The 23,867-nt window shown below is 38.1% G+C and overlaps 2 protein-coding genes across 3 annotated transcripts in view; both read left to right on the top strand.

Moving 5' to 3' along the window:
• Nucleotides 1-70: 70 nt before the first annotated feature.
• On the top strand, nucleotides 71-20,122 carry itga2b (integrin, alpha 2b). The gene is made up of 30 exons (XM_081348438.1): nucleotides 71-359; nucleotides 1,031-1,158; nucleotides 2,155-2,252; nucleotides 2,661-2,820; nucleotides 2,961-3,010; nucleotides 3,121-3,166; nucleotides 3,366-3,488; nucleotides 3,755-3,799; nucleotides 3,946-3,989; nucleotides 4,112-4,174; nucleotides 6,550-6,602; nucleotides 6,703-6,914; nucleotides 9,783-9,968; nucleotides 10,975-11,020; nucleotides 11,390-11,497; nucleotides 11,803-11,858; nucleotides 12,174-12,325; nucleotides 12,660-12,764; nucleotides 12,852-12,919; nucleotides 12,999-13,146; nucleotides 14,472-14,564; nucleotides 14,669-14,748; nucleotides 15,032-15,112; nucleotides 15,817-15,922; nucleotides 16,018-16,170; nucleotides 16,830-16,943; nucleotides 18,211-18,327; nucleotides 18,425-18,526; nucleotides 18,603-18,725; nucleotides 18,872-20,122. The coding sequence occupies exons 1-30, from the start codon at nucleotides 184-186 to the stop codon at nucleotides 18,977-18,979; spliced, it is 3,144 nt and encodes a 1,047-aa protein (XP_081204564.1). The 5' UTR covers nucleotides 71-183; the 3' UTR covers nucleotides 18,980-20,122.
• A 313-nt stretch (nucleotides 20,123-20,435) lies between these two features.
• The window catches only part of fam171a2a (family with sequence similarity 171 member A2a), a 41,703-nt gene continuing 38,271 nt past the window's right edge, over nucleotides 20,436-23,867 (top strand). Inside the window, exon 1 of one of the 2 annotated variants that reach the window (XM_081348228.1) lies at nucleotides 20,436-20,691. In XM_081348228.1, the coding sequence (XP_081204354.1) occupies nucleotides 20,592-20,691 (100 nt within the window). In that variant the 5' untranslated portion in view covers nucleotides 20,436-20,591. The remainder of the gene's footprint in view (nucleotides 20,692-23,867) is intronic. The other variant, XM_081348229.1, reaches the window with a different exon arrangement.

The following is a 23,867-nucleotide window of genomic DNA, read 5'->3' as shown; positions in this document are numbered from 1 at the left end:
TTATCTGAAGGAAGCACATCAGAAACAGACACCCACAAGTGTCATATTAACTCCAATAACCACAGAGTATTATAACGAGTTGTGCCGACATCTCTCAAAGGGACAGAACAACATTAACTTCTTCCTAGTGGCAGAGAGAATTGTGTAGAAAGAGTTTGGACGACTCCAAAAATCTCAGAGAAGATGGAGAAAAGGCTGAAAGTCATTCTGGTGTTTTTTATTGTATATTTGTCCATGCTCATTGATCCAAATCACATCAGTGGCTTTAACCTGGATCTGAACAATTACACAGTCTTCTCTGGCCCAGAAGACAGCTACTTTGGTTTCTCAGTGGACTTTTATCAGTCAAGCAGCAAAAGGTGAGTGGTGCTGACCTCCACAGCAAACGTTCTGCATATGGATTAGCTGGTTAACTGCTCCAGAATCTGTTAAGCCCTTCACCCAAATATGATACTATACAATTATACAGTGCCGTTCAAAAGTTTGGGGTCAGTACAATTTTATGTTTTTGAAACAAGTCTCTTATGCTCACCAAGACAGCAATAATTTGACAATTCAGTAACAGTGTATTTTACTATATTTAAAAATGTAATTTATTGCTGTGATGACAAGGCTAAATGTTCAGCAGACATTAATATGACATTAATATGCTGGTTTGTTGATAAAGAAAATCAGAAAATTGTGCTGCTTAATATTTAAGTGGAAACTTTGATACATCTTTACAGGAATTTTATTTATTTGAAATAGAAATCTTGTGGTTACGCTATAAATGTATTTACTGTCCCTTTTGATCAATTGAATGCATTCCTGCTGAATAAAAACTTCCGAACTGTAGTCGGATCTCCCTCTCTCTCTCTCTCTCTCTCTCTCTCTCTCTCTCTCTCTCTCTCTCTCTCTCTCTCTCTCTCTCTCTCTCTCTCTCTCTTGCTCTCTCTCTCTGTTTTATGGAGTTTTTTTATATATATATAAAAATGCTGAAGGTTTTCTGTGAAAAATTCTGATTATGTATGCTCTGGTGTCCACCCTGCAGTATAAGTGTGGTGGTTGGAGCACCCAGAGCAAACACCAGACAGCCTGGGATCTCGCATGGTGGCTCTGTCTTCATGTGTAACTCGACAAGTGAAGAATCGTGTCAGACTTTAAACTTTGACCAAAAAGGTGAGTATAGCATCATTTAATATGTACTGGCTAAGTTTGCAGTATGCAGTGCTTCCCATACATTTATTTATTTGTGTCAGCCCACCACAAATAGATTGTAGTGCTTCCCATTCATTAAGTCTGTGGCGGCTTGAAAATTGAATTAAACTTCTTATAATAACAAAAGGTCTTTAATGTCGTGTTTTTTCCCATTGCTGTCAAACAAACTAAAATCAAAAGTGCGAGAAGGCTTTGTGTCCTTATCAATTCAAAAAAGACTGACTGTGCTGCACAGAGAGAAGTGCGCACTTCGCTCAAGTGATCAGATCCACGTCTCTCAGTTCACAGTGAATGAATGCAGTTAACTTCATCTGTGCATGTGCTGAGTTTAGCGTGCATGTGGGAACTTAACGGCCACCAGTTACGCATTATTTTCCCATTTGCATAGTTGACGATTACCCATTTGTAAAGCTCGAATGCAGTTTCCGTCAAATTAAAAGCTCACGTGTTTTATCTCTTTCAAGTATAGAAATTAGGACAAAACTAATTACGAAAATTTATTTTATTTTTCAGTACAATTTTTTGCAATGTTTTTTTTTACAATATATGGCTATTACTGTCATAGGAATAATATTATAAAATTATTATTATTATTATGTAGTGTAATGTAGACTGAGACACTATATCACAGCTAAAAAGAGGTTTGAGTCCCCTTTAAAGTTCAGGTACAAGTCAATGCACGGATGCACTTTGTTCAGTTTGCACACTGAATGTGATTTGAGCAATTCATTTTGAACTCTCAAAGTGCACCAGATTGATGAATGAACTTAAACAAAAACATCAATGTATTCATGCTTCCAGACCACCCCTAGAAGGACAGAGGTCCACCCATCACAGTTTCACAAAATCCTGTGGAAACACTGCAGTATTTGGTGTCATGAAATGTTGTCATAAATACAGTAAAAGTAAATTCTACCACACCTTTTTTCTTTCTTTTTTTCAATGAATGTTTCATAGGTGATGAAAACATCACATTTGGTAAAATGCTCCTTATGGCTCACAAATCAAACCAGTGGCTGGGCGCTTCAGTTCGAACCTACAAGAACTACATCTTGGTGAGTTACTGCATTTCACAAACAGCCCTCACAAAAGCTAGTTAATAGAATTGATTTAAGCATCTTGTTTGTTTTTTTGTTTTTTTGTTTTTCAGCCAAATCCGTATTTTTAGGTTTGATATAGTTTGTTATAATTGGTCGTAGAATGTAAATTATTCAGGGACCTTTAAAGGGATTTCGTCCAGTAGTTTTAGGTTTGTCATGAGCAACCATAATTGTATTTTGCCACCTCAAACACTGAAAGCTAACATCAGCTTTAGTGAAGATGTTTTAAACAAAACAGTAACGTTTTTGTCATCTATAAATATATGATAAAGTGAGAAATATTTTTTGTATTTACGTTTTGGGGGGGTTCCCCGGTTTTAATTCGGAGTTCAAAACGAGTTTTATATGTTTCATATGAGCTAGGCCTGTGCCCCCATGTTCCACTGGAACGTGCTCTTGGAAAAGGAGGAGGCCATGAACACGCCTGTTGGGAACTGCCAGCTTTTGAACATGCAAACAGGAGAGTTGGCAAACTACGCCCCCTGCAGGGAAGAATTTGTAGAGGCGATTTACACCAGAGGCTGTAAGACACTGAATTTTACTGCTGTCACATACAGAAATGTAACTGCTATAGATTTACAGCAGTGTTTATAAATTTGAAATACAAATACATTGTTATTACTCTTCAATGCCTAATGTTTCAAGTACTCTGACCGTGTACAGATCCTGACAGGCGTTACTGTGAGGCTGGATTTACCACAGACATCACCAAGGTTCCTTGTTTCTCTTTTCTGGCAGTGGAGTAATTTGCAATAGGCTTTAAATAGTTTAACATCTCTTTTTTTTTCCTGCATGTAAAAACTGCTTGCGTTGGTTGTGACAGAATGGCAGAGTGATACTTGGTGCACCAGGAGGCTATTATTTTCAAGGTAAAATATGTTAGAAAAGCTAGAAGTCCACTAGAATGATGTCTGTCTTCAAGTTCACTGTGATAGTGTGATTCAAACATTTGAAAAGAGGGTTTTTGTTTTAAATGTGCATTGACAGAGCACTTTCAGTGGGAGTTAGCCTACGTCTTTGTGAAGTGTGCTGTGACTATACCTATGTAAACTTTTCTCTTTACTTCAGGTCAGATAATCACTGCATCTCTTGCAAACATCATAAGCAGTGGCAGCACGTTCTCTCCCAAGCATTCAGTGATCGGTGAGACCAAAACACCACCAAGGCGTGACTACTACGACCTGTATCTGGGTAAGATGTGACAGCTGTCATTCAAAACAGAGACCAAAAAAGGCTAATTAATTAGACTGTTAATTTATTAACTATTAATTTATAACTAAATCCATAAAATGATCCCACGATGGGAACCCCTAAAATGTTCTATATATGAAGCACCTGACAGAACACTTTAAGGTTCCATAGAAACTTTTCTTCCAAGAGTGTAAAAATAATAATGATAAAGTGATAATGAAAATCTGAAACATCCATTGAGGATTCTTCATTTTTCTGCATCATAGGATACTCTGTTGCTGCTGGGCAGTTTAATGAAGACCATGTCCCAGGTGATAATCATAACTGACAAGCTATCTTAATTTTTACATATTTAGTTTAAATTAAACAGCAGCTTTTAGAAAAATGCAACATAAGTTTGGTCTGCAGCTCTTATCAGCGATATTTTGTGACTTTTCTTATTTTAAAATGATTGCAGATTATGTTGTTGGCGTCCCAAACGATCTGCACACTGCAGGCTCTGTAAGTGCTCTTACACTTTTATGTGGATGATTGCACTCCAGTTAAGCTCTTGCACAGTTACACAATTGATTATGGAATTAGTCAATGTAATCAGTCGTTGTACTGTTCTTTTTTTTTTTTAGGTCAAAATAATAAATGGAGCAACAGTGTCCCTGCAAATCATGAAGGCGCTTAGTGGCACTCAGGTTAAACTTGTATCTGTGGTTAAATTTGATTTGGATACACTGTAAAAAGTTTAACTATTATTTACTCAATTTTATTGGTGAAACATTTTTACACTCAAAAAAATTGAGTAAATTTTAAAGCTGTGAAATCAATGAAATATACTGTATGAATTGAGTAAATGCAAGTAAAAAAATTAAGTAAATCTGAGTAACTGCATCTGGTACATTAACAAATAAAATTGAGTAGAAATAATTTAACATTTAAACATTAAAAAAACAATATTTATGAGTAATAGGCTATTAACTGTTTTTATTAATGAGTAATATTAACTTTTTTATTTTCTCTAAACCTTTGTAAAAATAGTACTCCAGACAACCACCATTATACATTACATTGGCCTTTATTTTCAATGAGTACAGCAATACAGCACATTTTAGACTGTTTTTAACATGTATACAATATTGCCTGCATTTAAACTTATTTAACAAGTAAAAATGAAATATTTAAACATTCAGGTAGCCAAATTCAAGTGTAATCAACCACTCTGTTATCCAATATCCACCGAATCTGCGCTGGTCCTCGTGCCGGAGACAGACTCGCGCTCTGCGGGTGAACTTTGAACTTCATACCGCCGTCCTGCTTCACTCACAGTCGAGGCACAGCCGAAATATACTGCGAGCGACTGACATAACCTGCCAATAAACAAAAAGTGATAGTTCTGAGGACATTTTATCATCCAAATGATAATAATTATATTCATTATCATTATGAAAGTCAGTCATGTGTTTATGCAAAGCGTTTCAATCACGCAAAAAGACAAACGCGGCTCTCGTCTCGTTTAGGTGTCGAATTACGCCTCTGTAGGCTATGTTGTTTTGCATTAAATATGATTTAAAGCACAGTAATGATTTTATAGATAAAATAAAACATACACCAACCTGAATTTCACAGTGAAAATGCACCAAATCTGCGACGCTGAGAAGAGAGCTGTTGTTCTTGACTGGAGAGTTCAAACAGCCACGCTCACTCCAACCGTCGAGTTTTCGTCACGTCAGAGGGTGGGGGAGGGGGGCATTGTTTTAATTGAGTAAACTTACTCAATTTTAAGAGCGTGTTAAATATATTAATAATATTGATTTGAATTAAGTAATTTTTTTGTTTCTTGAAACAGATCAGTTTAATTAAACATTCTCAAATATTTTGATAGAAATTTCACATATATATTAAGTATATTATAAAGAAATAATTGGTTAGTCAAATACTAAATTATTTTATTGAAAAAAACTTAAATATATCTGTAAATTTTAGATAAAATTAACTGTTGGATTTTTACTCAATTATTTTGGTATGTTTAACTCAAACAATCAAGTAAACGATATACAGAGATTTTATTAAGTTAATAAAGTTAAAAATTTCTGTAATATTTACTAAGCCACAGAATAATTTTTTACAGTGTATGAACCAGTACAATTGAGTTTAAATTGTTCTCATTATTGTCTATTATTATAGGTTCAAATATTTGGGGTCAGAATTATTATTTTTAATTAATTTTTTATTTAAGGATGTATTAAATTAATCAAAAGTGATAGTAAAGAAAGACTGTTATAATGTATTAGATTTAACAAGCTCGTGCAGGCTCTGTCGACACCGCCCTGACCCATTGCTAATGCTCAACAAAGACACGGCAAACATGAGGGCTAAATACACAAAAGACTAATGACAAGACAAGGGACACCTGTGAACAATTAAACACACTGACCCAATGCCAACATGATACAACAGACAAGGGAACACATGGCAGGATCACATGACTAGAACAGGGGATCACATGACAGACAAGAACAAGGAACAAGAAACGAAACCCACAACGTGACAACTACACTGTAAAATTATATATTTTTGTCAGTAAAGAGTATAAATTATCTTATAATTTACAGTGAAAATTGTTATTATATTTAACAAAACAATACAATGTCTTTAATGGTAAAATATTGTTAAAATTATTATACGCTATTCAAAGTTTTGAGTCAGTAATATATATATATATAAAGAATTCTGAACAAAAAGTATCAGTCATAAAACATATTATCAATTCAACATTGATGATAATAAATGTTTCTTGAGCATCAAATCATCATATTAGAATGATTTCTGAAGGATCATGTGTCAATTTAAATATAATATTGTTAATATTTTAAATTGCAATAATATTTCACAGTATTATTGTTTCTACTGTATTTTTGATCATATAAATGCAGACTGGGTGAGCAAAAGAGACTGCTTTCAAAAACATAAAAAATTGCCCCAGACTGAACGGTAGTGTATGTTGTCAAGGTAAGGACACACCCTAAAGATTTAAATGCAGTAATTTAACTTTTTGTCTTGTCTTCTGTAGATAGCATCTTATTTTGGGCATTCTGTGGCAGTAACAGATATCAACAGAGATGGGTAAATGATTCCCGCAGAGACTAATTTCTTGTTCTGGTAGTTCATGAGAATTTATTAAATGTTTTTTTTAAATGATTTATATCCTCTCTGTGGTCATCAGGTGCGATGACATCCTGATTGGAGCACCGCTTTTTATGGAGCAGCTGTCCACTCAGAAATTTCGAGAAGTGGGACAAGTATATGTTTACCTGCAAAGAGAGGGCCTCTCCTTCTCCTCCAGGCCCAACCAAATGCTGACAGGGACATATGCCTATGGGCGTTTTGGCAGCGCCATCGCCCCTTTGGGAGACATCGACCATGATGGGTTTAATGGTGAGGACTGCTCTGACATTACAAAGTAGTATTTACTGTGAAAATAACATGCAGTTTAATGTTTTTATTGATAATTCTGAGCACAAACCATCTGTGTATAAGTACAAGAAGAAAATGAACAGCCAAATGAGTTTAATGTAGACAAAGTATGAATCAGAAGGAAAATCTGTCAGTTGCCCCAGGCATTGATCTTTACAGATGGCAATGTGTTAAATTAGGCACTGTGGTTGCTGTTATATAAAATTGCATTCATCACCATCACAATCTTTTTTTCTAGCTGCAATCAAATTAATCTTGTTACTTAATAACAGCAGGAGCACAAGCCATATATTTTTTTCTCTGTTATGAAAGCAGCATCTGAAAGTGATGTGACCTAAATGGGTCAGGTGTTCTTCAGCTGTGACAGTATAATTCAGATTCATGCTGAGTTTCAGTGCTTCTCTTAAGGAAAGCATTGTCATGAGATTACACTGTAAAACAAATCCTGTTCATAGTATATGACAATGTTTCAGGTATCATGGGAAGAAAAAAGAAGCATATGTATTTAGATAAAATATAATCAGAAGTGATGCATCACACATGGGCTTCTGGTAACATAAATTTACAGTTCCCTATCAGTTCGGTCACATTCGTCGTAGTCGACGTGTCGACTGATTGGAATCACGCTTAGGGAGCCTGTCATCTTCAAGTATTGTTAAAATGAGCCAATGCATATTGGCGTGCGTGAATTGCATCACATGCTCCGCTCCGCAGCGCTGGTATAAATACGTAAGTGGATGCATGCACCAGTTGTCTTTAGCTTCGGAGCCGATCGGTTGTGTTGTTGTGTTACAACGAGCGAGTGTGTCGGTGTTCTTCTGGAAGACTCTCCCAGTGCTGGTGTTTCTACAGCAAGATTGCAGCGGTGATCGCGAGCTTCTGAAGCTCTCAACTGCTGTTTTAACAGCATGTTGACGGCTGGTTGAGGGCGGAAGTAGTGAGTGCTTCACTGATGACGTGTCCCATTTCCTGAAAGAGCAACACGGATGTGTTTGCATCTTTTTAAAGATGTCATTCCATCTGTGCGTTTCTGGGTGCGGTAGGGCTCTGTCCCCCTCTGACGGTCACAATAGCTGTATCACGTGTTTGGGCTTAAAGCACGCTGAGGTAGCTTTTGTGGATGACTCAATTTCTCAGTGCGGGAACATGACCATCTCGGTGCTGAGATCGAGACTCGCCTTCGTCCGCGAAGCTGGAGTCCCCATTCCCATGCCCCGCTCTAGTTCTTTTGGGCCAACTTCCCAGAAGATGGCTGGAGTGCCGGGTGAGATGAGATGGGTGATCTGAGGATCACAGTGAGGGGTTCCCCGCCCGGCAAAGCCCCGTGGGTCCCTCACTCCTCATTCACAGGTGGAGTTCTTTGTTTGTGTGTGTGTCTGTTCCGCCGTTGGCTCCATTTTCAAAGAAAGAGCAATTTCCTCTGTTCCTTGGTCCCAAGAGGGTCAGACTGGCAGTGTGCGACCCTGTAAAGCCTTGCACCCCTCAGCCCTCTCTTGTTTCGCCAGCCGGCAGCTGGGTGCGGTTCAAGGACCCGGTCTTGCCTTCTCATGCACTCTCTGCCATCATGTAGAGACAGGTAAGTGTTGCACCACACACTGAGAACCCGCTTCGGGCCACCTTCGGGCCTTCCGAGGCGAGCCTTCCACTGTGCTAAGTCAGGGGGGAGAAGGAACGGGTCTTCCTAGTTGCCCCTTAATGGCCCAACCGGACCTAGTTCCCCCAAACTTATGCTCCTCTCGACAGCCCCTTCCTGACCCATTCCTCTGAGACATCTCAGGAATGGGGCACCGTTGGCATCCGCGTCCAGACCTCCATATCTGGTCCCGAAGCGGAGGTTCTAGGTGATCTACCACAGACACGTTGTAGGCACCATCACTTCTGTGAGAGCACCCTCTAAAGATGAGGCATGCTTACGCCTGAAGTGGATTCTGTTCGTTGAGTGGTGTTAAACTCACCGAGAGGCCCCCGAAGGTGTTCGATCACTTCCGTGCTTTCTTTCTTGCAAGATGGGTCGGAGCGAGGGCTGTCTCCCTCCGCCCTCAAAATGTATGTTGCCTTTATATTAACGCACGTCACGACTTGATCGTCAGGTTCCTGAGGGGAGTAAGGAGACTGAATCCGCCTTGCACCCCCTCTATACCTTCTTGGGACTTATCTCTGGTGCTACTGCACTGCAGAGACCTCCCCTTGAGCCACTGCAGGCAGCTGAGTTAAAAATCCTGTTTTTAAAGAAACAGTTCTCCTGCTTGCTTGCCTCTATCAAGAAGGTAGGGGACCTGCACGCATTTTTGGTCGACGAATCAAGCCTGGAATTCAGGCCGACCAACTCTCACGGTATCCTGAGACCCCAGCCTGTATATGTGTCCAAGGTTCCTACCTCTCCCTTAAAACGGGACCAGGTGGTGAGCCTGCAAGCACTGCCCGGAGGAGGCAGACCCAGCCCTGGCTTTTCTCCGTCACTTCCGCTCCTTGCGGTTATAACTGGACAGAATGCAAAGCCTCAGGACCTCAGACCATCTCTTGTCTGTTACAGAGACCAGCAGAAGGGAAGGCTGTTTCCAAGCTGAGGTTGGCCCACTGGATAAGTGGTTGCCATCATCTTGGTGTATATTTCCAATGTGCACCGTGCCCCCTGGGTGCTGAGCCTCTCCAAAGAGAGAGTATAGCTCCTTCCTGGGCGTTGACACGGTGTAGTAGTAAGTAAAATTGCAGATTAGGATGGTAACAGTTAACCCAGTTAACCTTTTTTGTAGATGCTGGACGATTGTATATTTATTACACCTTTAAATAAAAATAAACAAATGTGATTTAATATTCCTTTATTCTCAGATGTAGCTGTGGGGGCACCTGGCTCTGGTGAAGGAGGTCAGGTGTTTATTTACCTGGGTCAGAGTGATGGTTTGACCACCCAGTATGTTCAAGTCATCGAGAGCCCGTTTCACACCCTCATAGATCCTCCAATGTTTGGCTTCAGCATGAGAGGAGGGATAGATATTGATGATAATGGATATCCAGGTATGTGATGTGAATAATTGAAAAGCATTCATGCATTATTTATTCTCTGGAACACAAAAAGAGGAACAATAAAGAATACAATGAAATGCATACAATGAAAGCCACCATATACAAGCATGTAAACACTTTCATTATATGGATCTCCTTTTGTGTTCAATGGAAGAATTGAGGTGGTATAGGTTTGGAACATCATGACGGTGACAGGTTTAATTTTTGGGGTAAACTTAATTCAATACTCACATTTACTTTATTTTGTTAAAAAAAATGTATATATATATATATATATATATATATATATATATATATATATATATATATATATATATATATATATATATATATATATATATATATATATATATATATATAATGCCTTATCAGCAAATTGTGTCTCTTTTCACCTAGCTCAGAACCCTGAGATCACTGTTCACCTGCCATTATCTTCCATTAAAATCTGACCTGGAAACCTCAGCTGGGTCACTGCATCAAAATACCATAACCTTCCCAGCAACCCCTTATAGCCATCTATGAGTCATGCCTGGAGTACAAAACCCACAAATAAATAACCGAATGATAGAGCCAACAAAAGCTTCAGAGACTGTCCTCAAAGTTCGAATGTCTGTTGTGAACAATCTCAACTAACAGCCCTTTCCCACAATCCCTTGGGAGGAGTAAAGAGCTGTTTGGGAGTCACCATGAGACAGGAATGCTTTAGTCAGAGCCACAACCCTCTTAGTACAGATGTAAATGGAAAAGGGCTCTGACACTGGGGTCCAGTGTGGACATGGCAATGCTTTTTGACACAAAGCACCTCAATCTCTTAAGAGGGACTCTTGGTGCTCTTAGGTCACTTATCACAGACTAAGTAGTCCCCACACTTCTTTTCCTCCAATTTAACATGGCTGTCTTGTAGCTCAATCCTTGTTTCACTCACTTTGTGGTGTTTGCTGATAGAGAGATTTCTAAATTTCAAGGCATATAATATGCTTTTTTTCTTCTTCTTTAGATCTCATCATTGGTGCTTGGGGTGCGAGCAAAGTGGCAACCTACAGGTGCTAATTTAAAATCATCTGAATTACTGCAAACAACCTTAAATTCATTATTGTTATCAATATACGCTTCATCCTTTTCAGTATATTTGTCTAAAGCAAAGGTTCTCAACTGGTTTTGCTTCAGGACCCGGAATTTACATTAGACATCAAATGGTGACCCAACACAGTGCCCAACAAAATTACTTTATCATATGAAAGTAAACCAAAGAATTTCTTTTATCCTTGAATCCTTTATTATATTATTTTATGAACTATATAATATGCGTTGAGCAGTTTTTCCCTGCTCAGGGTCGTGACCAACCAATTGAGAACCACTGATCTGAACTATGATTCTGTGTGTTGGATCAATAACGTGTTTGACTTTATTAGAGCACAAGCTGTTGTGAGGACACAGGCTCGACTCTTATTCTTCCCTGAACTTTTGAACCCTGAAGACAAATTGTGTCGACTCCACCAGAGCAGCACCTTCATTACTTGGTAATGTTTCTGAACTTAGCACAAGAGACAGCTTTACTGTGTCATTATGATTCAAGAGGCTGGCATTCAAAATGCTTGACTAGTCAGCTATAAAAAAAAAAGCTTCTCAAGGATTAAAAGAGTTCGTGTGAGGAATGGTACAGTGAGCTATTGATACACCCACATCGTTTTTAGGAGTAATCTCAATACATCAAGGACTTCCATTGATCAGCAATCCATATTTTCTGCGTTGAATGTCAACCTACATGGTTGTGGTACTTCTATAGAATATCTATCATCTTCACTTGTTTTCTCTTTTTCCTTAGCTTTATAATTATGGCATGCATCAGTGTATCTGGACACAGAATTCCTGAGGAGATTGGTATGTAATCCATATGAAATAATTTAGTAATAAACAGAGCGTTTCATCAGCAGGAAAACATTGTTCTAAAAGTGATTCCAACGATATCGTTTCTCATTCCCGTTAAATAGTTGTGGTTTGAACTCTGCTATTCATTTTACATTTAATTTAATTTTAGCCTTTATTAGTGTTTTGAATTCAGCTTAGTGTACATTTAAAAGAATGTAATATAGTAATATAGTTTCCTTAATAATAATAAGAAAATATTTTGGGTGCATTAAAGGTGTTATCAAAGATTTGCAGGTTTTTCAGCTTTGTGCAAAATATTTCCTCTAGTGCTCAACACAGAGCTTCAGTTGGACAGGATGAAGCAGAGCATGGCCAGACGAACCCTCCTACTGGACTCTAACCAGCCATACGCTTACTTCCAACTCTCGATGGAAAGAAACTCAGGAGATGTCTGTAGGAACTTCACGGCCTACCTACTGGTGTGTTTCATCAAAATGTTGATGCGCTGAACATGTGACCTGTGGATAAGAACCACAAGTCCTGTGACCTTCATGTTGCAGATCACTGAATGTTCTAAGTGCTTTTGAGAGTACAAAAACTATACACACATAAATTAGATCCAGTTTGCTCAGAGTACTAATACAAAATGAAAACAAGAATGTTTTTGTGCTCCCAGCTGCACAACGGGTCATTCATGTGATCTCTCTGCAATCAAATTCTCTTAATGATCCTTTTTTTGTCATGTAAAAAGAAGATGTTAATGTTGCAGTGTGTTTCGTGAGTTATCATTCATCTCATTCCTTTCCTTTTAAGCCTGAGTTTAAGGACAAGCTAAGTCCAATCTTCTTCTCGATGAACTACAGTCTGGCTGACTCCCAAGATGCAGTGCTGCATGGACAAAGTGTCGCTTTTGGACAGGTGAATGCTGGAACATATCGTTTTTGTTGTTACAATGGCACATATTTATTAACATTATAACCTGTTGAAATGTTTTGTTGCGTCTAGGCACGGATAATACTAAACTGTGGTCAAGATAACATCTGTATTCCAGACCTGAAGCTGAAAGCAGTGGCGTAGGTTCCTTTGTTAGCTACAGTATAGATATGAAATGTTTACAGACTATTATCTTAAGCGAACCTTTATCTAAAACAGGTCAACAGAACCAATCCTGATCGGCGATGAGAATCCAGCACTGCTGATTATCGAGGCCGAAAATCAGGGAGAGGGAGCTTACGAGACTGAGCTATATATCAGCCCGCCAGCGCACACACACTATCAGGGTGTTGTGAGCAACCAGCAGGTGAGGGTTTAGTCATTTTTCTGTTTTTTGTTGATAGCTACAGAACATTAAAGGGATAGTTTACCCAAAAATGAAAATTCTGTCATCATTTACTCACCCTCAAGTTGTTCCAAACTTGTATGAGTTTCTTCCTTCTGAACACAAAAGAAGATAGAGTGAAGAACGTCGGTAACCAAACAGTTGATGGGCCCCATTGACGTCAATAGTATTTTTTTTCCATGCTATGGAAGTCAATGGGGACTTAACCGGGGTGTGGATAAGGCAGTGATATTTATTTGGTAACACTTTATAATAACGTTCAGTTGTAAGTAATTTATAAGTGGTTAGTTAATGATGAACTAATCATTTACAAAACATTCATAAATGATTAGCAAGTGATATGCTAACATTTTATGTATGTTTTGTAAATTCTGTTATAAGTCATTTACAAGTTATTAGTAAATGATTAACTAATCATTTATGAAACATCACTATGCATTCATTAATGATTAATTAATGAGTAACAATTTATTAAACATTTATGAAACGCATAGTCATGTTTTGTAAATGATTAGTTAATCATTAAAGGAGAACTCCGGTCAATTTTAACATTGAGCTCATTTCTTTGTAAATTTGGAGTGCTGTCAATACAGAGAACAACGACAAAAATCGGTGTTGCCTACACCGTGTTATCCTCTTTTTAAAATTTGCACCCTGTTGACTTCAATGGGGCAAGTTTTAAACCTGCTTTTAGCCTCTTAACATCCTTGATGTGTCATTACAAGTGGCCAACTATGTGAGTGATTCCTTCAGAGTGAACACGGTGAATCTGACTGCAGTAGATGTGAAAGATATGAATAAAAATGATGTTAATTCGGCCAGCGCTCATACCTGTATTTTCTTCCTGTTTTCGGTCGAAGTCCACAGTAGTCGATTGTCGAGTTCATGCGCGTGATAATCTATAATAAAGGAATCACTCACATGGCTGGGCACTTGTAATGACACATCAAGGATGTTAAGAGGCTAAAAGCAGGTTTAAAACTTGCCCCATTGAAGTCAACAGGGTGCAAATTTTAAAAAGAGGATAACACGGTGTAGGCAACACCGATTTTTGTCATTGTTCTCTGTACTGACAGCACTCCAAATTTACAAAAAAATGAGCTCAATGTTAAAATTGAACGGAGTTCTCCTTTAAGAAACTGTCTTCCACTGGCCTGACAACTAGATCAAGCCTAACAAATTATATCTGACTGTCCCCTTTCTGTCAGCACACTTATTTTATGTTCTTGTGAATAGTAGCATTGTTGCCGAGTTGTGTCACATAAGGTGTAAAATGTGTTTTGCAGGACTTCAGTCACTTGGTGTGTGGTCAGAAGAAGGATAATGGTTCAGTCATTGTGGTTTGTGATCTGGGAAACCCCATGGAGGGTGGACATCAGGTCAGGGTGACATAATCAACATAATAACCCACCTCAAATCATTTGACCATTCATGATAAGCCTGTTGTAAAACATTTTGCTCTCGGTTGTTTTCTCTCATTTAGCTGAAAGCAGGTCTTTACTTCAGCATGGGTGGTCTGGAACAAGTGGAGAACCACATCACATTCCAAATGCAAATACGAAGGTCTGAACATCCACACACACACACACACACACACACACACACACACACACACACACACACACACACACACACACACACACACACACACACACACACACACACACACACACACACACACACACACACACACACACACACACAACAAAGCAAAACAAAACAGGGGGAAAAAAGCTTTTTTTGCTAGCTTGTCTGCTCCAACAAACGCTTTCTGGTATGTGTTGCCCATGATGACAGTGATTATTATCTTCTGTTTCTTCTTCTTGGTCTCTCTTATTGTTTTCAGTAAGAACAGCCAGAAACCAGACAGTAACCTGGTCCAATTGCAGGTTAATGTTACTGCTGCAGCTTCCCTGGAAATGCGTGGGTTAGTTCTACTGTCATTTTCTCATACTGTGTCATTTTATTTCCCCCACCCATTTCAAAAAAGCACGAAACAGAAGTGAGATAATGACTTGATAGAAGGCTTTGATAGAATATTTTAGCATAGTAAACCATTCACAAGACTGTTATTATGGAAATAATTAAATACTTGTTTATCAATGAAGCATTTAATTGATCAAAAGTGACAGTAATGAAATGTATAATGTTCTAAAAAAAATGTATTTCAAATAAATGCTGTTCTTTTGAACTTTCTATTAATTAAAGAATGTTGTCAAATAAAAATGTATTAGTTTCCACAAAATATTATGTTGATTTCTGAAGGATCATGTGACACTGAAGACTGGAGTAATGTCTGCTGAAAAATCCGCTTTGCCATCACAGGAAGAAATGCATTTTAAAATATTTTAAAATAGAAAACCGTTATTTTAAATTGTAATATTATTTCACAATATTGCTGTTTACTGTATTTCTAATCCAATAAATGCAGACTGGGTTAGCATAAGAGACTTATTTTTAAAAAAATGACTGACCCCAAAAATGTTAACGCTAGCGTATATATAAAATCAAATGTATTAACATGCTTCACTACAGTTGCTAAATTTTCTTTTTGAATATTATTTCTCACTCTTCTGAAAGTAAAACTGGTTTGGTTCATGTTTGAATGACCATTTCATTTCTTCATTACAGAATCTCTTCTCCTGCTGACTGTGTCCTGCCTATTGCTAAATGGGAGCCAAAGGATTATCCAGAAGACTTGAATGAAGTAGGCCCACTCGTAGAGCATGTATATGAGGTAATATTCTCAGTCTAGGTCTAGGATTATTGTTAACACCTTCACTTAAACGGTTTTACCATACTTATGCACAAGTTTATAATTTCCTGTCTCAGCTAAGGAACATGGGCCCCAGTCCGGTGAATGCAAAGCTTACACTGGAGTTTCCTGTTTCACAAAACGAGTCCTATCTGCTATATGTATTTGCTAATGCTTCCCAAGAGCTCATCTCCTGTCAAACAGACTACTCCAACATCGACCCACGTGGGGTGAGAGTGCCCCCTACTGACTATGATTTTGAAACTAAACCCTCTGAATAAGTCATTTGTTATTATATTATACTAGTATACTTTATTACACTATTGAAAAAATATCTGTAAACAGTGATGTGCAGTGGTGGTACTATGGCACAGTGTTAACATGCATAACTGATACTGAATGATTACCAATCATACACTGGTATCTACTTGTCACTCCAAGGTACTGGTTAATGTGATTCCACCAAGTACAATATGTTCCTGGATCAACATTTTTGTTGATCCTGGAACAACATTCCAATCAACCAATCAGATTTGAGGTACAAGTTTTTCAGTTTATGTCAAGTTTAGGCTTACAAACAGGCTTTGGTGCTTCTACATCAGTGTTATTCACCTGTCATTTCCCTCTGATTTTAGGGATAACTTATGGGTAGGGTTATGTTTAGAGGTAGGGATGGGGTTAGGACTAAATTTTCAGACATGAAATGTTGTTCCAGGATTAACAAAATATTTTGACCCAGGAACATGTCTTACTTGGCAAAATCACAGTGACCCCAAGGTACTGTGGCATAACCATGGTACCATACATTGCACAAATTATCATGACATATTTTTGTGATGCCATTTATGTATTCAATGGCAATAAACATTAAACTACCTATTTATCACAGTTAGTGAAGCTGGAGTCCTCCAACGTCACCGTAGGCCAGGTTCATCATTTCAACAAACGTGACCTGTCGCAAAAAACTGAATATGAGCAGCAGTGGCAACATGCAGTCCATGTGGTACAGAACCTTCTATCACATCATTTGTCATATACATCATATATGTGTGTGTGTGTGTGTGTGTGTGTGTGTGTGTGTGTGTGTGTGTGTGTGTGTGTGTGTGTGTGTGTGTGTGTGTGTGTGTGTGTGTGTGTGTGTGTGTGTGTGTGTGTGTGTGTGTGTGTGTGTGTGTGTGTGTGTGTGTGTGTGTGTGTGTGTGTGTGTGTGTGTGTGTGTGTGTGTGTGTGTGTATGTGTGTACCTGTTTTTCTATCCCGGTGGGGACTTCAACCTGAATGCACACAGACTCATGGGGACTCGTGTTACAGTGGGGACCTAAATTGAGGTCCCCATGGGTAAACAAGCTTATAAATCATACAGAATTAGTTTTTTTGGAAATGCAAAAATGCAGAAAGTTTTCTGTGATGGGTAGGGTTAGGGGTAGGGTTAGTGTAAGGGGACAGAATATACAGTGTGTACAGTATAAAAACCATTACGTCTATGGAGAGTCCCCACAAAGATAGTAAACCAGACGTGTGTGTGTGTGTGTGTGTGTGTGTGTGTGTGTGTGTGTGTGTGTATAGTGTATACACAGTTCAAAAGTTTGGGGTTGTAGATTTTATTTTATTTTTAAATTTGAAAGGGGTCTTTTATGCTCTCCAAGCCTGCATTTATATGATCAAATATACAGTAAAAACATTAAATTGTGATATAGTATAACAATTTTAAAATAACAGTTTTCTATTGTAATATATTTTCCAAGAATTTTCCATCCTTCAGTGTCACGTGATCCTTCGGAAATTATTCTAATTTGCTAATTTGGTGCTCAAGAAACATTTATTATTGTAAACAATGTTGAAAAAACCGTTGTGCTGCTTTATATTTTTGTAGAACCTATGGTACTTTTTTCAGGATTTTTTGGCAAATAGAAAGAACAGCATTTAATTCAATTGAAATTGATTTTTGTAACAATGTAACAAAAAAGAGTTACACTATTGATTAATTGAATGCATCCTTACTGAATGAAGTATTAGTTAAAAAACAAACCCAACTTAGAAAAAGATATTTTATTTTATTTTACAGTAATGTTGTGATTCTTCTTTACCAGTAGAGGGTGATTTCACAGATCGTTCTTGTAAACAGAAGCTGCTTATTCATTTAGATTTTGACATTTCTAATTTTAGGCACTTAGCATGTGCAAACGCCTCCATCTTTCAGGACTCATACAATTATATTTTAAAACTGTAATGAATTTATTGTTAAATATTGCTAAATCTCTCACTGTGCAGAACTGCTCTAGTGGTGACCAATGTCTTCTGTTTGAGTGTGAGGCTGCGGGACTGCAGAGAGATGAGCGAGCCATTGTAAGAGTGATGAGCAGGCTATGGGTACAAACCTTCTTAAAGGTGGGCCAAACTTTAAAGATCAAACTCTAAACATTTAAAGAAGTTGTCTAATAATCACACCCCTTTCTCTCACTGTTTGTATTTGTTCTCTGCTCAGAGACCATATGTAAATTACGTTCTTCACTCCACGGCTCACTATGAGGTGACAGATGTGCCCTCAAAAATCCAGCCAGTTGTCCTGCCCAGAGGAAAAGCACAGGTGAGACGTCAGTTCTTTGGGTTGTATCACGTTATATATGCAACTCCTCTTAAACCCCCTCATAAACTCTATCTAGACACATACAAATATAGTATGGAGACGGCCAGATGGACAAGAGGAGGTTCCTGTGTGGTGGATAGTAGTGTCAGTCATCGCTGGACTCCTGCTACTGGCTGCCCTGAGCACAATCTTCTGGAAGGTACTTCTATATGTTGAACAGCAGAGGGTGCTTTGTCTCATTTAGACCTCTGGGCCAACAACAAACAAAGCTTATAACTGTAAAACAAACGCAAATGTGATACCACATAAATCTCCGTCCATGTTAACATGCAGCGTTGTTTTAAGGTGGGATTTTTCAAGCGTAACCGCCCTCCATGTGACGATGATGATGATGATGATGACAGGCAGCAACTGAGTGGTGAACAGAACGAGATGTCAGACTGCAAATCTTGAGTTATAATGCTTTATAGCTTTTAAAGTTTGTTTGCTCTGTTATATTTCTATTCTTTCTGCAGTTTTATTAAACATGTATGATAGTGGTTTGTATGGAGTTGCAGGCATTTGGTGACCAGCCCAGCATGTAGTAGATATCATATAGCTTTAGGCAGAAATAGGAGAAATAGGCAGAATAAAAAAATAATAATATTTGACAATGCCCTTGTTAACATTCCTAGTATTTCAAGCAGGTGATGATTATCAGTAGAGATCACTGAGCTGTATGAACACTGAGCCTTTTTAATGAAACCAATGTAAATAGTCACATTCATTTCATCTCATTCATGAACTATTTGCACAGAAATTCATTATGCATATACTTCATAAATGATGGTTGTTGACTTTCATCAATCATTGTAAGTCATGTAATTTCTGGTGTTTTTTTGTTGTTGTTTTTTCATTTTCAGTCATTAAAATGTCTGTGCAACTATGCAGAATGTGATTTCACTAAATACAACATGGATCAACGTTCCAATCAACAAATCAGATTTAAGGGACATGTTTACAGTTTATGTCAGGTTTAGGGGTAGGGATATGGTTATAACATTTTCGGACAGGAATGTTGTTCCAGGATCAACAAAATAAGTCGACCCAGGAACGCGTCTAACTCAGGACGTGCATGTAACTACAATGCTTTGGGTTTGAGTAACAAATTAAACTTGTTTTTTTTTTTTTTTTTTTTTTGCGTGCAAAGTTTCAGGGTGTGAGTAGCCTACATTTACACGACCAGTGAGGTGAAATATAGTGACCATGTAGAAGTAATATGAATAAAAACCACCTCTTAAAAGTGCACTAAGTAGTTTAGTTGCACTAAAGCCAATACTTGTCTGCCATCTTTACCTGTGAGTGATTTTAATCACATTCATCAAATGCTCTGTTAATTTATGTATGTGTAAAACTTTATAACTTATCAAAGAAAAAGTCAAGTCACGTTTATTTATACAGTGCTTTATAGCCTAAAATAAAGATTGTTTCAGAGCAGTTTTAGGAAAAATCTCGGCTGACTGTTGTTCATCTGAAGTCAGTTCAGTGTTGATTCAGTTGCATTGTAAAGATCATCAATTATTAAATTAGTTCGTTTAATACATAAAGCAGCTCTGCAAAAATGATTTCATCGTCCAGTTCAGTTCACAGCAGCGTCAGTCCATTCAGATCAATAATATTGTTGAATATTAAGTGCCCCCATTCAGTTGGGGAGTCCCCAACTAAGCAAGCCAGTGACAGTGGCAAGGAACCCAAACTCCATCAAGTGACAGAATGGAGAAGGAAAAGAAAACCTTGGGAGAAAGCAGGCTCAGCCAACGAAGGACTGGAAACGGCCTTCAAATGATTCAAATTTCAAAAGTTGCATGAGCCTCGGTCGACAGAGGGCGCACGGGAGCCCTGCACTCCAGGATCTCGCCCTCCCTCCATCTGGGACAACAGGACTGAAAGAAGCGGAGCAGCCGTATTCGGGAAGGGAGTGGGCATCAGTGGCAACCGCACTTTAGAGCAGTCAGTCTTCTGCCATCCCGCAAACAAACATGGATGAACTGTTACTTAAGGAGGATCTGACGATGCCGCTGTAAGAATGCGTCCACCGCACACCTCCCGTTCCTTTTTTCTTTTTCTTTTCCTCTGTAGTTCTTGGAGGACGCTGGCGAAATCACTGCCGACCCCAGGACCAGTTGGTGAGTTTGATTTGAGATTGTAGCATCCGTCTTTGAGCGGGATATGTTTGTGTAGAGAGCGTGTGGGACTTTATTATGTAACTGCCGCATTTGGGCTCACAGCAGTTTATCACGCGCCGTTGTTTTTGCGCACATTTACTTTAGAGCCTTATGGGAGTTACAGTTTGGAAACAAAGGATTTCAAACTGTTCGGCCCCTCAAATGACCCCTCCGTGTATATGTAAATGGAAGAAGTTTGTTCAACAGGCCCTAAGCTTCAGAAACAAAGTTGTGTGTGGCATTCTTATCTTAATGTAAAAAAAAAGTACACAGTTTTTAGTAACTAACTATACTAAAGCTAGCATCGTTTCGTATTTTCAAGCCCACCCAAAATTCCATGAAAAAGAAAGTTAACTGAGCGGCAACATTGTTCCCTATCGGCCTCTCTAACTTCGGTAGTTCTTAATAATTTGAATTAATCTATGTATTTAGGCCTACGTTAAAAGTAGACATAGAGGAGACCTGGACTAGTTGTCACACTTTTTATTCCAGAAAATATTTCTGTTTTTGAAAGTCAGAGTTTGTTGAGGTAGGCTACAAATCCTTTTTATAAAAATCTCTGTTTTGCATCTAAATCTCTGTTTCCCCAGCTCCACCAGAGGAAAAAAGTTCATTGAACACATGTTGGTCTTTGTGACAACTTGCCCCAGTGAAAACCTGTCACTGCATATTGTGGACTTGTCAACATAATTTAAAGAGTATTACTATTATGAAAATCCAAGAATAAAAATGTAACACATAGAAATAGAAATACCAAACCATTGCTTTGGCCAACAAATATTGAAATATAGGAGAGAGAAAAAACACTTATATTCTGCAAATATATGCCTATGTACAATACATGCACTCATATTTGAATCAAATTTGTTTGTCATTAATGTTAGTTTAAATAAATGTATTTTACCCCTATAATAATAATTGTTCTACTTATATTTGCTTGCCAGTTTGTCAACATAGCACCAAGCGGATCTTTAAGAGCTGTTTGTGCAAACTCTTTTGTGAACCCCCTTTTTTCCTCAGCGACTTCCAATGAATATTAATGTGGGCTTGAAGCGTCTTTTCTCTCATGTGCACTGAGCAGCTCACAAACTCAGGCACAGATATTTCGGCCTATCTCTGAGTCATTTAAATACAGAAATGTAAAAAAAGCCTAAATACTTGAAACTTTGACTGTCAGCATACTTTTTGTGGTTTGTAATCTGAATTCTGAAAAGTCATCAGAGGTTTTTAAGCTGACATCAAAAGTTAATTTACCGCTAGCCTGTGGACTCCACCTTTACTGGGACCCTTTGAAGAAAGACCTAAAGGTGAAGCCACATAATAAAACCATGTGTGAGTTCCCTGTTCTGGAGCTGAGAGAAACCTGGGATGACATTTTAAAAAGCCTGGGATCCTTTTTATCCATGTTTTATTGCAAAGCAGTCTGCTGGAAAGGGCTCCGCTGACTAAGCTCTCCTTGTTGTGCTGATGGGAAACATTTAAATCAGAGTCAGTCAAAAACGTCATGTTTTCTGAATTTCTTGTGACATATGAAAAAGTAAAATTAGATTTAAAAAATGGATCAAGGCACAAGCACAAGAGTGCATTATCATATCCTTCCATGGAGATTTTTTTGTTCTATGTGCAGTATCTTTTTATGCACATATTAAGCACGTCATACATATTAATGAGTTGTTTTTGAAAATTAATTTGTTCTGAAAACCCAGTGAGAGATAATGTTATTCCTCATCTATCTATCCATCTGTATGTTCATCTATCTATCTATCTATCTATCTATCTATCTATCTATCTATCTATCTATCTATCTATCTATCTATCTATCTATCTATCTATCTATCTATCTATCTATCCATTATCCGTCCATCTATCTATCTGTCTGTCTGTTCATCTATCTATCTATCTATCTATCTATCTATCTATCTATCTATCTATCTATCTATCTATCTATCTATCTGTCCATTATCCGTCCATCTATCTATCTATCTGTCTGTCCATCTATCTATCTGTCATCTGTCCGCCCGCCCGTCTATCTATCTGTCTGTCATCCATCTGTTTGTCTATTTGTCTGACTTTCAGATTTTTCAGGCTTTGTCATGCAGCATTAAAGTTTGTCTTACATTAACTTGGCCTAGGATTCAAAGACTGATTTTTATTTTATTTTTAGAATAATTATTATCATTTATTACTGTTAGATTGGGAAACAGCAAGTAATTACCGCAGCATGACTCATTTTCTCACATAATTATCAACATTCTACATCCTTAATTCCTCTAAAGTCTGTACTTTTTTAAAGTGCAATATTGTGAAGTTTCAAATTAAATCTGATTATGTTTCTTCTCAGCACTGCATAAAATAAGTTGTCAAGTCACCCTTTAAACACAATAGCAGGATGGCAGGGCAGCTTCCTGTCACTTCTCTAGTTTCATCATGACACTCAGGAAATTTGACACTGATTTTCACTTACGTCCTTGTGTACATGTAGGATTTTTTTTTGTGATCATAGATTTTTTCAAGATCTTGCATCAGTTTAAACAGCGTAGCTTTACAATTGTGAGGTAAAGGGTTGAGTTTTGGTTGTGTGAATCGCATCGAGGGATCAGATGTTTATTACTGACACGCTGTGAAGCATCTACCAGAGCGTGAAATATTGTTATCCTGATGGGTTTTTGCAGTGGCAAGGCACGCACATCCCTGTCCTAATCAAGTTGACACCTAGAGCCGCCACCTCTGATTCGGGACAAAGGCCTGGCGAGGGAAGGCCAGCCTAGACACTAATGCAAACTGATTGCTGGAGATTTTAGTGCATTGGTCTTTGCCTTTAGGCAGGTGTTGACCCTGCCCATTTTGCAGTTTTAAAAACAGCTGTATTGTTCCTCTTATAATAGTTTTTGGTTTATATTTAAATCATTTTTGGGGTGGTTTCATTGAAACGTTTGAAAAAAGTTGTTTTGCTCTTCCCTTTTTTCTTGTGTTCATGATTGTGTAGGATACCGTCCAGTCGCCACATAGTAAGTCATTGCATTGTCAACTTCCAGTAGATTTCATGAGATTCCCCTTAAGGGGGTTTTACATCCTCCTCTCATGCAAAGTCGAGTGTTACCATGACAGCACTTGCTTGAGTGCTGCCCCGGCTTGCC

The sequence above is a fragment of the Scardinius erythrophthalmus genome, assembly GCF_964197995.2.
Source record: "Scardinius erythrophthalmus genome assembly, chromosome: 1".
Classification (NCBI taxonomy): domain Eukaryota; kingdom Metazoa; phylum Chordata; class Actinopteri; order Cypriniformes; family Leuciscidae; genus Scardinius; species Scardinius erythrophthalmus.
Note: the sequence above shows the minus strand (reverse complement) of the source record. Positions and strands in the feature narration are given on the sequence as shown.

Coding starts and splice junctions, on each gene's coding strand:
- itga2b (XM_081348438.1), top strand. CDS start 184: ATGGAGAAAAGGCTGAAAGTCATTCTGGTGTTTTTTATTGTATATTTG. Junction 12,920..12,998: donor CTGAAGCTGAAAGCAGTGGC/GTAGGTTCCTTT, acceptor TATCTAAAACAG/GTCAACAGAACCAATCCTGA. Junction 16,171..16,829: donor CCAACATCGACCCACGTGGG/GTGAGAGTGCCC, acceptor TATTTATCACAG/TTAGTGAAGCTGGAGTCCTC.